The 15,653-nt window shown below is 43.5% G+C and overlaps 1 protein-coding gene across 7 annotated transcripts in view; it reads left to right on the top strand.

Annotated features, from left to right (window-relative positions):
- Positions 1–15,367, top strand: part of LEKR1 (leucine, glutamate and lysine rich 1) — a 64,149-nt gene extending 48,782 nt beyond the window's left edge. For 5 of the 7 annotated variants that reach the window (XM_075761699.1, XM_075761695.1, XM_075761701.1 and 2 more), the window contains 6 exons: positions 593–670; positions 936–1,139; positions 2,682–2,775; positions 7,222–7,374; positions 8,392–8,691; positions 11,368–15,367. In XM_075761699.1, coding sequence (XP_075617814.1) covers positions 593–670; positions 936–1,139; positions 2,682–2,775; positions 7,222–7,374; positions 8,392–8,691; positions 11,368–11,781 — 1,243 coding nt within the window. In that variant the 3' untranslated portion in view covers positions 11,782–15,367. The remainder of the gene's footprint in view (positions 1–592; positions 671–935; positions 1,140–2,681; positions 2,776–7,221; positions 7,375–8,391; positions 8,692–11,367) is intronic. The other 2 variants (XM_075761697.1, XM_075761702.1) reach the window with 2 other exon arrangements.
- Positions 15,368–15,653: the final 286 nt, after the last annotated feature.

Below are 15,653 nucleotides of genomic sequence, written 5' to 3'. Positions count from 1 at the left end.
TGAAGCTGCAAATATTTGGAATGCTTAGCAACAAAGTGTTTTAATGATAATACAAGTATTGAGTACGAAAAAAAAATTATGAACGCAGTTAAATAAACAGTAAAAGGTTTCCAAATGTAATATTAGAATTGCAGTGTAATATGGGTACAATTTAATAAAATAACATGTTCTGTATCTGTTTAAATATAAATATGAAGCTTAACCATGGTTATTAATTGGTGAAATGATGACATGAAGAGAGGAAACCTGCAGAGTTTCCAGCCCTCTTACCTCCTAAATGGTTATTTGTTCCTTGTTATTCATATCTCACTTGAAACGTTCGTCAGCGTTGCAAGATCTCACTTTCTTGTTTGCAACATTACACTTGTTGTGACCCGAGGTTAGGCCGAGATGACATTGGAAGTGTAGCTTCCAATTAATTAAAAATGTTAGCTGGAACCAGTAGAACTTTTTGTTTGTTTGTCTGCCTTTTAACTAAAATAGAAACTGCAAGTCAGATAATACGTCAATACGTGACATTCAGGTTACTGCATGAGAAAGGGCTATAATTTCTTTGGACAAATACACTTCTTTTTTTTTAATGTTTTCTTAGGGTGAAATCAACAGAACTTGATGTCTGTCAAAATGAACTGAAAAAAATGAAATACGAAAATGGAATGTCTGAGTCAAGGTAAATGCTGAAATATTTCATAACATACACTTCTGAGCAGGGAGAGCAAAAATTTTATGACTTTAATGTGACTTTTATACAGTAATTTTTGTTTTCTATTTTCGGTTTCTGGTTTTGCGCTCAAATCACTAGATTTAACTTCATAAAGAATACATAGGTTTTTGTCTAATATTTTCACTTCCAGATACAAATCACTTCTATTTAGTTTAATCTTAAATAAGAATATAGAAACTATGATGCTGATACCTTTTCATTTCATCTGTAGACTTACGAAAGAGCTCAAGGAAAAGGAGGAATCCCTTCTAATTTGCCAACAAGTATGCAAACATTTACAGGAAGAGGTGGCTGAGAGAGAAAAGAAAGAAGAAGATCTGAAGAGAAGAACCGGTCGATGGGAAAGCGAGCTGGAGGCACACAAAGCTCTCCTTAGCCAAGCGGAGGAAGAGGTGGCGATGCTGAAACAAGAAAGGTAACGGAGCCGAGTCACCACGGGTGATCGCTCTGCCTGGGCTGTCTTTTGGGGATCTGTTACCCTCAAACATTCCTCCTCTGCCAGATCCTCAACCTCTCTCACTTACCGAAAGGACAAATTGGTTCTGTAACACGCCCGAGGTGGCTCGTGCCGCTCAGGATGCGGGAGGAGCGTGGCTCTGGGCACTGGGCAGACTGGGTGAGACCCGCTGGTCCCAGCTCTGGGTGAGACCCGCTGGTCCCAGCTCTGGGTTCTGGAGTCGCTGCCTCGCCTGGGTGCTCAGCACAGTCCTGCCCTGCCGCTGACCTCTTGTCTCCCAGGGATAAAGTCTAAAAGCCTTGGCAGCCCTGAGCTCCTATCCTGAAATTCTGGAATTCATTGGATGGATTTTTAAAATTATTACAATATAGACAAGACTTGGATGAAAAAAGAAAAAAAAAAAGAAAAAAGCCTATTAAAAAAAAAGGGATTTAAAAAAACCCCAAACATCTTGCTTTGCAGTCCAGGGCTTCAGCTCAAGCTTAATCAAAACACCCATTTATTGCAGTTGTTGTAGCTGCTATTTGTTACGTGAGGCTCGTAGACCCAAAGCCCTGGAGACTTTAAATTCTTGTAACTTATGTTATTAGCAACTTGCAAACAGTAACAATGCTGTAAATATTACAATATGCCAAGTTACTGGATATGGTCTAATATTTGGTGAGGCGTATGGACAACTTCCCCCCAGTAAATTTTCAGTTACTGATAAATTAGTTTGTCTTTTATTGGCAGAGCAGAAAGTGCTGTCCCCTCCTTAAGCCATGGCAGTACGTTATTGGGTTGATTTGTGCACAATGGAAAATGTATTCAGAGAAGTGGCTTTTGGAGAACATAAGCATTTTTTGAGAGTGATGTACACCAAGAGGCATGAAGCTATTTTCATATTTAAAGGGTTTGAATATTCCCTGTACTTTAGTACTTGCATGAAAAGATATTACATCTTAATTTAAGAATATTTCCCTTCTACTTAAACCCCAGATACACAAGTTGTTCCAGGTGTTACATTGCTAATAATCTAAGTTACGAGAATTTGAACTCTCCAGGGCTTTTGCTCTACAAGCCTCACATAACAAACAGTAACAATAGAAAGCGCTTGGTGGTTTTAATTCAAAATCTATTACAATTTTTTAATTAATGGTAGTAATATTCTGAGTTCATTCTGGTTTGAATATTATAACAGTTTTTCAGTGTTCTTCAAAGTTTGACTTGAGAACTATTAAAAATATTTGCGGCTTAACTCTGTGTGTGGAAGAAAGATCAACTGTAGTATTTTCTTTAAAACACAGAATTCATAAAGCGTGTGATGGCATTATGCAAATACTAAGTGGTGATGACTGCTGTGCCTCCGGGCTCCGGGCAGGATTGCTGGGCTTATTGCACAGAACGCTAAACAAAGAGGAAAAGACGAGCCTTTGCCACAAAGGACTTAATTGCAAGAAAATGGCATACCCCCAATCTGGGCAGAGCCCATATTTACATACGAGTTTTTGTGGTTTCTAGGGAGTTAATGCTGATTTCTCATCAGAACAGAACAGAGCAGCTGCAGGAAACATTAAGACAGAAGATGCGGAATGAAGATAACTGGAGGGAGAAGGTAATACTGGATGTGCAGTTGGCACCCTTTCCGTTTCTTCTTTATTTTGTTTTTTCAGTTGTAGTCAGCTGTCACAAATGAGCACAGCGAGCCAGATACCTATCTCCTCAAGTGCAAACATGTCGATAGGATTCTTTGTGCAAGAGGTTTTAATGGGTGATCTCTCTACACGGGCTGGAGCTGAATGCAAAAGGTATTCAGTACGGGTGTTCGCAGGCTTGGCAGATGGTCAGGTTTGATCCAGACTTCCCAGGCTTCAGGGTATTTGCCAAGTGCCCGTGTCAGGAGCGCAGCCCCTGAAGGGAGCGGGACCGAGCCCCCTGAACCTGGGAGCTTCCAGGCTCCGTGCTTTCCCCGTGCGCTCTGCGGGAAGGGGCGCAGCAGGAGAAGCCCGCTCCCACGGGCCGGAGTCCTGCACCAGCTCCACAGAGGTGAACGTACCGAGCCCACCCTCTTCCGGGTGCAACAGTCCAGGCCGTGAGCCCCAAACCACGATTCTGCCTGGGGGAGCCCTTCAGTGCCTGGGTTTGGTTCCTGACACATCTGCCAGAGAAGCACAGGAAAGCGTATATTGAATATTGAAGTAATTTCCCAGTAGAAACAAGGTTGGGCACTGTTGACAAGAGGGAGGGGTTGCAGGTTAGGTGAACTGAAACTGAGATTGCTATTTGTAAAACAAATCTATACAATAAATAATAAGCAGATGAGCAAAAATGTCCTTTCCTTAGAAGACAGGTATTTGCAAACCAAAGCAGAGCTGAACAAACAAGCCGCTGTAGCATAGCGATTTTGGAGCTATCGGGAGTTGTCGAGTAGCCAAGGGCAGCGGAGCTGTTAGCCGTACAGGTGACGAGGAAGGCGAGAGGTTGTGGGTACCCTGCCTGGTACTTAGGGCAGCTGTGGATGAGGATACGTGTTCGTGCCGTCCCTGGGACGATTCTGTCGCTCGTGGCAATAGGCAAGTGAAGAAGTAACGTGACAGCTTTAGCCTCGCAAGTCCCCCGTGAACGTGACTCTTGTTCTGGTACGAACCCATAGTTCCTGCTGGTGCCAGGACAAGTCCCCACGTGTACGCAAAGTGCCACCCCCTGAAAATTAGCAGCGTCATCTAGCTCAGGAGCTGAAGTACGTGGAACAAGCATTGACTGCAGCCTGGGGGTGCAGGGAAGCTTGTGCAGCCGGGGGTTCGGGTGCGTGTGCCCCCCAGGCAGCAGGAAGGTAGTGCGGGCTGCCCGCTGCAGCGGGGCGCTGGGGACGGGGCCGAGCAGCACGGTGGGCAGGTGGGGGAGCCTGGTTAGACCAGGAAATTGGGAAGGGAGACGTGGTAGCAGAAAGAAGGCATGTGGCTCGTCCGGTCACTGGAGCTGGGGGTCCTCACAGTGAGCTAAAGGAGTTGCACAGTGAAAGTCCCGGAGTTAGACCGGACCTCTGAGGTGCGCAAGGCGGCTGCTCTTTCTGCTGAGCTCCAGCGTCACCAGTTCCCCTCGGGCATCGCTGCCAAAGAGGCTCCTGCTGGTGACTCTGCCGGGTGTTTTACTCGCCTTCCCTTCAAATCAGAGCAGTATGAAAATAAAGACTTCGGTGAAATTTACTGTGAAAATACCTCTATTTCATTTGAAAAGACTTGGCTGCTCTGTGGACTGGCCCGTCCTTTGTTACTATATTCATTGCGTACAAAAGCCTGCAAAGCCCGGTTGCTACGCCTTCCCGCCTCCGCTCTGCGGGCGAGTGGACAAAGGTTCCTTTCGCAGCGAGGAGGAAGGGGAAGGTGGGAGAACGATAACCTCCCGTGTGTGCACACTCCTTTATACATGCCCGTTTTTCCTTTATTTAATGGAGTGAAGGGGGAAAAAAAAGAAAGAAGTAAAGGCTACAGATGAGAGGGATGGTTAAAATACAGCCAGGTTGTAAATTGTTAGTTGTCTTTTAGTGTGTACTTGGGTTTGGAGTCTTCTGTGGAAAAATATTTCCAGCTGATTTAAAAACCGAATGCCTATGCCCGCTGTATGTGCTGATTGGTTTCTTAGCTAATTGCCCAGCTGGTTGGAACGTGGCGATGCTGCAGCTCCTCGTCCGTACTGGGCTCTGAGCAGCCTCGCTGCGTAACGGCGGCGGTGCTGGGAGCCGGGACCTTCGGCTCCGCGCTGCGGGACAGGTCGCTTTTTCTTGGAGTTTTGGGTCATGCGGTGAAGTTCCGAGCTGGGATCGGAGTGTCCAGCTGCCAGTCTTTTCCTGTGGGATTTGGAAAGCTGGTTGTCACATAAACGACTGTGAGCGTGTCAGCTGTCTCTTAATCTGCAACTTTGTCCTGTGAGACAAAAAAACCCCCAAAACACCCAAAACAAAATAAAAAACACTCAAAACCAAAGCACTCAAACTGAATATAAGAAATTTAAAAAAAAAAAATCTGAAAGGAAAAACTGAAAATGGTGTTGAACAATAATTCTGAGTTTTCTGATTTAAGCCTTATGTAATTGGTGACTAAAATTACTGTCTTTTTTTGTTCAGTACGTGCTAAGTGTCTGAAAGCTTTATTTAGCCTCAGGAAAATTTTTGGACTCCTAGCAATTAAGATCAGTTACATTTCTTTTAAAACTCCGTAACCTTCTGTCGCAGGATATAATTTTAGAATGAGGTCATGCTGTCTGCATAATGGCAGCGTATTGTTCAACCTGACATTAAAACAAGATAAAGACCGCTACTAGTAAGAGCGAGCAATTACAGCTTTGGTATCGCAGCCGTTAAAATGCAGTGAACGTCAAGTGCTCTAAAAATGTTCTCATCAGACAAAAGAATCAGAAATGTGACAAAGTGACAGAGTTATCTTTTTCTTGGGCCAGTGTGCATTGCATGAGTATAAAATGTTCCAGGGTTTTTTATTTAAAACCTGGAAAACAGTGAAATATTTTTCTATTTAAAATACAGATAAATCTTAAATTATTTTAATGGAACAACAACAAAAAGAAACTCTTTTAAAAATTTTTAAGATTGATGTAAACATTTTTAAATGGCTTTTTTTTTAATATTAATGAATGGAGGCATCTAAGTGGTTTTAAAGCAATTAGTAGCCATTATGCTTTCTGTGAAAATGAAGTGCCATTTTATTTCCTGTTCTAGTTATCAGCTATATTAGCTTCCAGTGTTAAATGTGAAAAATTCTTGTATCATCTTCAAAACAAGCTCAGGTTTTTCCTACTGCTTTTATTTTTTTTTTTAGGCTTTGTAATCAAGTAGCCTCCAACATATGATCTACTTATATAATAATATGTACTTCTATAATAACTATGGCTTTCTACAATTAGAATCCTAACTCCCATATCTAATAATAGAGAAGATATATCTCTACTAATAATAGTAATAATAATGATGATGGTCTACTTTGAGGATCAGTACCAGTTTTAAGCTAAACCTCAGTGGGGAATTTGTGCCTGTTCCATGCCCAGAATTGGGTTTATTTTGATTTAAAAAAATAATGAAAGTATTTCCAGTTTATCTTTTTCCCCGAAAAGAGTTAGGAGGATTTGTTATGCTTTTGCTCATAATTAGTGTATGACATTAGATAATTGTAATTAAGCTCATTCCAGGCTTTTCTGCTTTTAATAATTTTAAGCAATTAGGCTAGTGTTGTGCATGTTTAATGTGCCTTTCATATTCTTTTCAGTGTGCTACAATTAAGTCCATTAGAATTCAGCCTGCAGAAATGTAATATTAACATATTGGTTTAGGAAAAACATTTTTCAAAATGCAGCCTGCGGTAGTTCCTCCAGAACCCAGGCTTTTATTTTCAGGAAATTATGGCTGAACTTTCAAATTTGAATTTATATGGAGTATGTGTCATCCGAGTGTGGTCCCCGGGAGCAAACAAACATTTTATCTGGGAAGTGGCTATTCACTGACAAGGCTGAGTGGCAGAGCATGAATAAAAATTATTTTATAAGAAACAGTTAACATTATTATAGTTTAATATTGAGCTTATGGCCTATTTTTAGCACAGTAGTTGCTGTGATTTGTATCATTTTGCTGCATTTGAAAATAATAACGAGCTGAGTTTTACCTCCGGAGCAAACGCTTCCAGCGAAAAACCCATCTATTTTAGCAACCGGCTAAGGATTTTGTAATTTAGTGTTTTCATAGTGATTTAGCTCGAAGTTCAACTGCCTAAGTTCAGGCATCTTAGCACCACCTGAGACACGATGGGGCTGGTGAGACATCTTCCCGGGGCTGCGGCCGAGACCCAGCCCTGGCGCTCGGCGGAGCGGGAGCCGTCCACGCCGCCGTGCGCCAGTGGGAAGCGGCAGCTTTCCCTCGGATCATTGCTCGGATGAGTTTGGGCACCCGAAATCTCAGGCTGCCCAATTTCACATCACTTCGTTTATGGCAGTGTGGAATGTGAAAAGTAAGTGAAGTTGAGTTGGGACATACCGTTAAATCCCCCTTGCTCCCTAGGTGGAAATTGATCTGGCCAAAGGCGAAGCGCGACACAAAGAAGCAATTCTAAAAGTCAAGGAGGAAGCGAGAGTGGAACTAGACCTTGAAAGACAAAAACAGCAGGAACTAATCACAAAATATCAGAGAGATCATGAAGAGCTCCAGAAGAAGGTGTGTAGCACTCAAGGGAAAAGTTTTGTGGCAGGAGATAGTGTAAACTTCTAAGAGCTAGTATGTGAAGGAGTAGAACCTTCTTCATGTGTAGTCCTGTATCTGGATCACACAACACTTTTTCCCAGTCTTATTATAGGGCATATGTTTATTTTTTTAATGAACAGGCCAAAAAGTACCTATTCTGGTTAAATGGTGTGGAAGTTGTTCTTTTTCTCGCATTTTCTCTACCCAGAGTTCATCAGTGACCATAGACTGTTGTCGTCAATTATTTTTAAACTGACGTCATCGTATTTTAAAAGCTTTGGACTGTTTCAGGCCATGACAAGTTGTCACAAACCCATCCGCATTGGTGGTTTGGGTTGGTTTTTTTTCTCCAAATGAATTCAGCACCGATGGGGTAAGGTCCAGCGGCCACTTGACTGCTTCCCTTGTCCGTACTGGTGGGTGCATCACGCGCAGTCGGCTATTCCCAGCTACCCGAACCTACGGGTTTTGAAGTGTTAGATAGAAATTGAAAATTGTACCTATCCCCTTAGTTTTCAAAAGATTTTGATGCATTTCTTGAGAATTCTGGAAAAAAATCAAATTAATTTGATGAAATTATATTGTTATTTAAAATTCGTTACATTACACAGAGTTTTAAAGAGCTGAGAATAACAGTTTGGCTTAGTTCACTGTACAAGTATTTGGCTATGATTTTAAAACCCTGAAGAAATACTGGCTGCAGTAAAGAAGTTTTCTCATTTTTACCTCTATTTCTCTGTTTGATCTTGGACGTACTAATTAATCTCTCTGTTGTGAGTGAGTTTTGATTAATTTACAGCTCTCTGATGTCCTCTGAGGGTATTATGTAAATTCAAAGCCTCTTTTTTGTTGTTGTTGTCTCTGAGGATATGTATATTTGCATTTGTATTTTTTTTCCCTGAAGTCGACATTTGTCTGATACTTAATTCTACATATCTGAAGATATCCACTGATTGTAGACTAATGCAACTTTTGTCTAATCTAATGCAGATACCAAGTTTAATATCCAGTGCCACCAATAGCTTAAGGATGGAGACAGAAATTCTTGAAAAGAAGCTGCAAGATGCCCAGATCAAACTTGCAGAGAAAGATGAAGATAAGGAAAAAGAAATTCAGAGCCTTAAAAGACTAATAACTGAACTTGAATTTCAGCTGACGATGGAAAAGAACAATAATGAATCATTTCTGGATAATATGAGGAAAGAAATCAAACACAAGTCAGATGAACTGGAAAAATTAACCCAGGAGAGGACACAGCTGATTCACAATTTGAGTCAAGTTCAAGAGGAGGTAGGAACATGACCGAGGAAATGCCTTGCTATTTTTACTTAGACACATGTGATTTCTAAAATCATTCAAAGCATCTGTATTTCAGACCCTGTTATGTCCTGGTTTTAAAAAAAAAAAAATTTGAAATGAAAATATTTATAAAACAAGTACATCATATTTTTAGAAATACACTATATCAGAAAATATGTGAAATTTTTAATTCATCAAGCACTTAAACTAGTATTTTATTTAAAAAAAAATCACATCCTGCAAGACATTTATTTCTTAGACTCTAGCCTCACGTCATGCTGTCTAAACATGAGTAAACAATGAAGCATTCTTCATGTGTTTAAAGTAGAAGACAGGGACATTTCTCATTCTTTGAACCTGACAGCAGCAATCCTCCCAGTAATCTTGCTTATTTTGGAAACCAGTTGTAAGAAAAACCTTCGTACTGTCCATAGGAACGAGAGCGGACACGGTCCTGTTCTGAACGGCTTCTGGGGCAGAGGCTGCATCTTCTCATGTGGGACTGTGTGTGCATCCTGCCGTGCTCGTGGGGGTGGATCCCACCTCCCACCGGGAAATCCACTTGCTGCCACACAGGAAAGCATAAAAATTAATCAAAGGGGAAGAGAAATTTGCTTGATGGCTATTCTTATGACAAGCATTTGCTGAATGTTTGGAATATAATGGGAAGGGAGGAGAGAGTGCTGTAAGGCTGTGAGAAATGTGAAAACAGTGAAGTCAGGGACTGTAGATAAGATTAGACCGGAAAGTCCAAAGTAATTAAGTGGCAGAAAGAAAATTGATAAACAGTGAAAATAAAACTCTTCAAAATGAATTAGGGCTTGGGTTGATATTTATTTCTGCCTTGCACAAGGTTCAGAAACGCTGTGTAAGTGAAGTTAGAATGCTGTTGGCAGCCGTTCTGTCCTGTACCTATGGAAAAGGCTCTTGGAAAGACGCGCATCCTTCGAGGTTTGGTCAGGAGCTTCAGCAGAGTAAGGAACACACTGTTATTCTCGACCATGAGATTCCACCAGCTCTGCTTATGTTCTTAGTTTTCCCCACTCTAAAGCAGAGCTCCTCCTCTAATATAATTACATTGAGAACTGGGGAGATAAGAGGGGTTGAAAATTGCAGCTAGTTTTAAGATAAACTTTACACCAGGGTACTAACTCAGATTTGCAGGTTAACGCTTCCCAAATAATTTCATGGACTATCAGCGACCATCTGAGTGGCAGGGAAAGTAACGTCTGCCTTTCTTTCATGAGGTTGTGTGCAGCATCAGGTATTCAGAGAATAAGTTATTTTGGATATTCACATCTCTCCCGCTTCTGCCTCTGCATGTAGTTGTGTTCCTTCTCCAACAGCTCCTTCGCTTGCCCTTGCAGAGGTTAGACAGCCTGAGCAGAACTTCAGTGCTTCCACTCTACATCCACTACAGATGCTCTGACCAAAGTAAAATTTTAAAATCTTAAAAAAAACCATGGGTCAACAAAGGACTTTTAATTTCTCCACAATTTTTCAAGTTTTGACAGGAACACACATGCAAAAATGTAATAGTTTTAGTAATCTCTTCTGGGCTAAACAGAGCTTACCACCTTCCACTTCAGTGGGAACACACTTCTGGGCTCTGACCTTACTGACACCAGTATTCGCTCTTCAAAAGGTCACAAAAGTGCTCTTGAGATTTTCTTACACGTTTTTTTGCCTGCGTACACCCACGGTCATAATCACATAGAGAATTTTTAAATACGACTGTTTGTCCTCGCTTTGTGGTGATGCGTGACCTGACCTGGCATGTAGCTCATACTGGTTTCCACAGAGAGGGCTGTGTGCGGGCAGTCAGGCTGTGCACGACCGTGAGAGGGTGTTCTCCGTTTGACTTGAGCATCGCTCTCCCTGTTGGAGACTGCCGTGGTGGTGGCTTCCCTTCCATTCTCATGGACCTCCTGGTGCCAGCAACCGTTGCTTGCTTAGAAGAACAAAGAAGTGGATGTTTTCTGCTTGTATTAGTACTTCCAGTAGCTCCAACTTTTATGACTCTATTTAGTGTTGTCCCTTGTGTTTTATTTACTTTTTGTTTCAGCTGGAAACCAGGAAAATTAGCATTGCAAATAAGTTCCCCATACTGCACCAGCTCGGGGACTTCTGTAATGCTGACACGGTTTCAGTTGTCTGCTCAGGGTATCAGTAATCACAGCGCAACGTTTGGGAAAACCGCTAGACTGAAAATCATGTATCCCAATTATTTGGGAAATAATAATCAATAACGAATGCCGTCACAAAAAAAATCAGTGCATAATTATTTAAACTGCAGAGGGGGATAACTTCTTGAACATCTTATCATCATGAAGTGGCGCAGTAAGACTCAACCTCTGTCCGCTGCTTTTTCCTTTCTGAGAGCAGCGTTCCCAGTTCCCCCCTCGCTGGAGGACGGGCAGGAGATCAGAAGGAACTTCTGATAACTTACCTCATATTTTCCACCGTGTCCTGAGGGAATGAAGGGTGTGTAAATGCTGATGTATGTCCTCTGAGTGACTTTCAGAGAACCCAAAACAGGGGGAAGCACGGAAGGGTTTCTGTGCACCGGGACCCTCCGGCCACCCCTGCCTTAAGGCTGAGGAGCTGAGCAGGGGCAGGTTGTGACTAACGGCGTTTTGAAAAGCCAGTGTTTGTTTCTGTTTGCAGAACACTCTTCTCCAGGAAACAGTGCGCAGAGAGTGTGAGGAACGCTATGAGCTGACTGCAGCTTTGACTCAAGCCAGGGAACAAGTACTGGAACTAAAAAAGCTCAGTGGAAACTTCCCGTTATCGCCGTGTTCCCTGACACAGGGCAGCCTAACCTCCTCTGCTGCCCTGCTCGCCGATTACGGACAGAAAAGCCGCACAAGCCCCGGCGCTGGGAAGGAAATCAATCTCTCCGGACAGTTCGGTATTTCGAGAGCAGCTAGGGCACCCCCCTCCAGTAAGCGTAACAGCAGCGGCAGCGTGGGCTTGCCGGCTCTAACCCCACCGCATCCTCCCAGAGGAAGGGCGGCTTCGCTGAACGAGCCCAGGAGCAGGATTGCTGCTGTTATAAGACGACAACTGAGTCAGCTCTGACAGCCACGTGCACATACGTGGCATGTGGGAGACCATGCCACTGTGTCAAATGACCATTTGCTTGTGGGCCCTGGAGTCAAACCTTAGCCGGTGCAATTCATGCATTTCTACAACTTAATTTTAAGTTAAACTTTTATATATTTTTGAAGAAATAATGTTTCTTTGCCCATTGCGTAGCAACGTAATTAAATGCTATCTACATTTCAAGATGACTAAAGTGAAAAAGAAGAAATATTGCCTCTTCAAGAGGAGCATACCTTCAATAGATGTAATTAAAATAATTGCCAATTTCAAATAGTGTTTTCCTTAACCACTTTGGTGGAATTTTTGTGTGTTCTTCCATGTAACTTAATTGCTGGTTTCTGGCATAAAGATGTGATTTGTTTGGTTAGAATCAGATTTTTGCCATTATTTAATTGAGTAGTGTTATATTTGCAAATAATTGTGCTGAGGCCAGCGAGACTCGCTGGTTGCGCAGTATATATCACTCAGCGTGAAAATGCGGCAAACCCGTGTGCTCAGTAGACTAGCCTTTGGCAGGGCCATAGCTTCCTCTGTGTGCGAGTCGTCAAGCTGTGCTAATTAACAAGGAGTTGAAGACTTAATACATTTTGTCCAAAAGATGGTTGCCTCTTGAATTTCATCAGAAAAGTGTCTTTATATTTAAGCATGATTTTTAGCTTCAAAGTAGACATGTTGGAGTTCTCTATAAAATTGTTACACTGGAGGATCAATATTTTTATTTTACTGCTTGATACGTGGAGCCGGGGTTTGTTCTGGAGCATGGTGAGCCCAGACAAGTCCCGGTTGTCTTTGCTGGCGTGCAGGTGCTGCAGAAGTGCCCGCTCTTCAAACAAGGCAGCTCCGCTCTTGGGGTAGTTGGTCAACGTGGAGCATGGGGTGGGCGAAGCTCCCGGGCTGGTGGGAGCCCCGGGCAGTTCAGACCTGCTGGTGCCCCCAGTGCCCCAGGTCACTCCCTGAAAGAGCTGCTGCCCGTCTTCTTCTGAGACCATCACCTCTAACCGGGACAGAAACTTCATGGGAGGTAAGTTGGAGGGGAACGTTTTGGAGACTCTCGGAGCATGTGTAGGAACAGCTGGATGACTGAAATTGTCGGCTCCTGTTTAAGTTTTGGGACTGGGGTTGCTCTTCTCTCAGTCATGGCATTGCTTCTTCACAGGACGCTTTAGAGGTAAATCCAAATACATTTATAATCGCACCATGAACCTTGACCTTCTCGTTATTTCTGAGTGATGAGATAGTCCTATATGTGACAAAATGACAGCAGTAGACTGTGTCGTCAATGCTGGAGAAAATTAGAAAAGCTTTGTTGAATCCAGTGGCGTAACAGGGAATGAATTTTAGTCAAAGCAGTGGAAGAAACATCCACTGTAGATGTAGCAGCTGGGGCTAGATTTGAAAACGCGTTTTGTCTTAGTCAACTTCTGTTTGCACTGAAGTCACCAGTAAGCCTTGTCCAAAGGCTCAAAAATTCTCTATTCACAAATTCCAAAAGCAACAAAAAAAATCGGTGTTATAAAAGTTACTGTGGTAGCTCTGCTGCACGGAGGTGGCGTAGGTACTCTGCGCTCACCTGGCAGAGCGAATGGACCTGAACTTGAGAGTCTCTTATGCGCTGACCTCAAAGAAACTGTTAACAAAAATCAGCTGATTGGGATGCATTAGAATCAAACACAATTGCTGTCCCCAGGCGAGTATAGACTGTGCGGTGGAGGTCTGAGTCTGAAAATCCACCTTTTCCTCAGCGTTGGCTCAACAGGCGGCACGGGGGCTACTGTGAATTTGGCCAGCTTGCCTTCGCCCATGCGGAGAGCCCGGCCGTAGCTTCCAACCCAAGCACGTACCGATAGACTCTGTCCTCCCTGTGCTCGTGGAGGCTGGTCTGGTTTAGTAAAACAGGATTATGCTCAATACCAGTTGACTAATTAATTGGCCAATGGCAACAGTGAGTCTTAAACACAACCGAGAACCTGGGAAACAGCGGGAACTGTCTACGGGACCTGCTGACTTTGCTCAGATATCTGTGTTTTTCTTAAGAATGTTGAAAATTGGAAGACTCAAAGATGTGACAGCAGTTCCACTGAACTGCAAGCCTCTGGAAATTATTTTTTCAGCAATTACGCCACTGCAGAAAGAAGGGATGGGGACCGCTCCCCAAAGCCTGTTTGGAGGGTGGCCGGATGGTCCCCTCCTCTGGTCAGTGGTGATGCTGAGTTTTGTTTAGAAAAGATCCTGACTACTTTGAGCTTGAAAATCGTTATTCCGCTGTCCATCCACGACCTTCCTGTGCTGAAGGAATAGGTTTTCATTGAGGCTGTTCGTAAAGTTATGAGCTCCAGAGCTCTGTTATGTAGATTTTTCCTAAAATTTTTAGATGGACTTTGGTTGTATTTTACAGTCTTATGAGAATTTTTAAATAATGTAAATCCAGCAAATGCTATGACATAACTTTACGCCCTTGTATAGCTATGGAACAGCCGTCACGGCGAACCCTGTGGTAGCTGATGTCATCATCTGGAGTTTAATAGCGGGACGGTTGCCTGTGGACCGTTCTGCTGGCTGGAGATCACTGCCGCGCAGCGATGTCGCTGTGCTTAAAGCAAAGCCGGAGCACGGACGTGGAAAGCGTCCTGTCCCCGTGCAAGGTGGTGCGTTCGGTAACGATTCCGTGTCCTACCAGCCATCCCTCCCTTGTGCTGCTGGGCCATGCAAACAGATTGGATTTAAAATCTGGGCTCCTCTCCGCTGCTTCAGTGCTTGTGTCCTGTAGCAGCAGCAGCAGCAAATGACTGTGTGTCATAAATTGTAAAGAGAGGAATAGCACGTAAAATAATGAGAGCAGCCACAGAAATAATATTTCCAGCACCGAGGGAGTGTATAAATCATGGATCCCGACCAAGTCAAGAACAAATATTTCCCTTATTTCCCCTCCCTCCCAGAAACCCAGAATGCCTGCTGCTAAGCAATAAGCAAAATATATAAATGTCAGGAAACCTTTTTTACCAGCTTTTAAAAACAAATTAATTTCACATAGTCAGGGAAAGTTTACAGAGTATTTCTCGTAATGGGATGAAACGCACCAGCAGAAAGTACCACGGAGGATGTAGACACCTAATTATATCACCGCATTTTCAGGAAATAAAATTTCCTGGAGACAATGCATCTTGTAGAAGCAGTGTCATTTATGAATGGGTTTTTCGTATGCTGGACCTTGCACTCTAGGACTCGTGGCACAAGGGAATACTAAAAAAATTTCCAAGCTTGAAACAAATCTGCCTCTGTGGGCTCCTGACCCGCTGGCTGTAGGCAGTAAGCCATCCTTTCGCTTCTCAAGGTTACAAGAAAACATCCCATGGCAACGGGTCGCCTTGTTCTTGCCTAATGCAAAGGCTTCTGTTTTCCTCCTTGACAGAGCTGATATTGTTGCCTGATCGAGAATAGGAGCTTGTACAGTCCCAAATCTTTCCGTAAAGTATTAATGCCACTAGCAGGCTGCCAGTTTGCACCCTGGGACAGCCAATGCACTAACAGTCTGCGTTAATACCAAATCTATCCACGTGCTTTTATCCAGTGGTCTTCACTTCCAGAGCAGTTCCAAATATTTAGTGTCCGACTATCAACCGGAGACAGCCTACACGCAGCGGCTGAGCACAGATGTGAGTGCTGGGAGGAAGCAGAAGTGCCCAGGCAGAAGCTGTGAGGGGACTGCCGTCACACGCCTTTGGGGATGGGAGAAGGGGCCCGTGGCCAGGTCGGTGCCCTGCGAGGCTGAGCTGGGTGTCGTTGGCCGGGCCAGCCAGCGCTGCCCAGTGCTTGCCCTCTCCGGCCTGCCCACCGGGCCCAGCCTGATC

This window comes from Balearica regulorum, chromosome 9 (assembly GCF_011004875.1).
Source record: "Balearica regulorum gibbericeps isolate bBalReg1 chromosome 9, bBalReg1.pri, whole genome shotgun sequence".
NCBI lineage: Eukaryota > Metazoa > Chordata > Aves > Gruiformes > Gruidae > Balearica > Balearica regulorum.
This window is presented reverse-complemented; position numbering and strand designations above follow the sequence as displayed.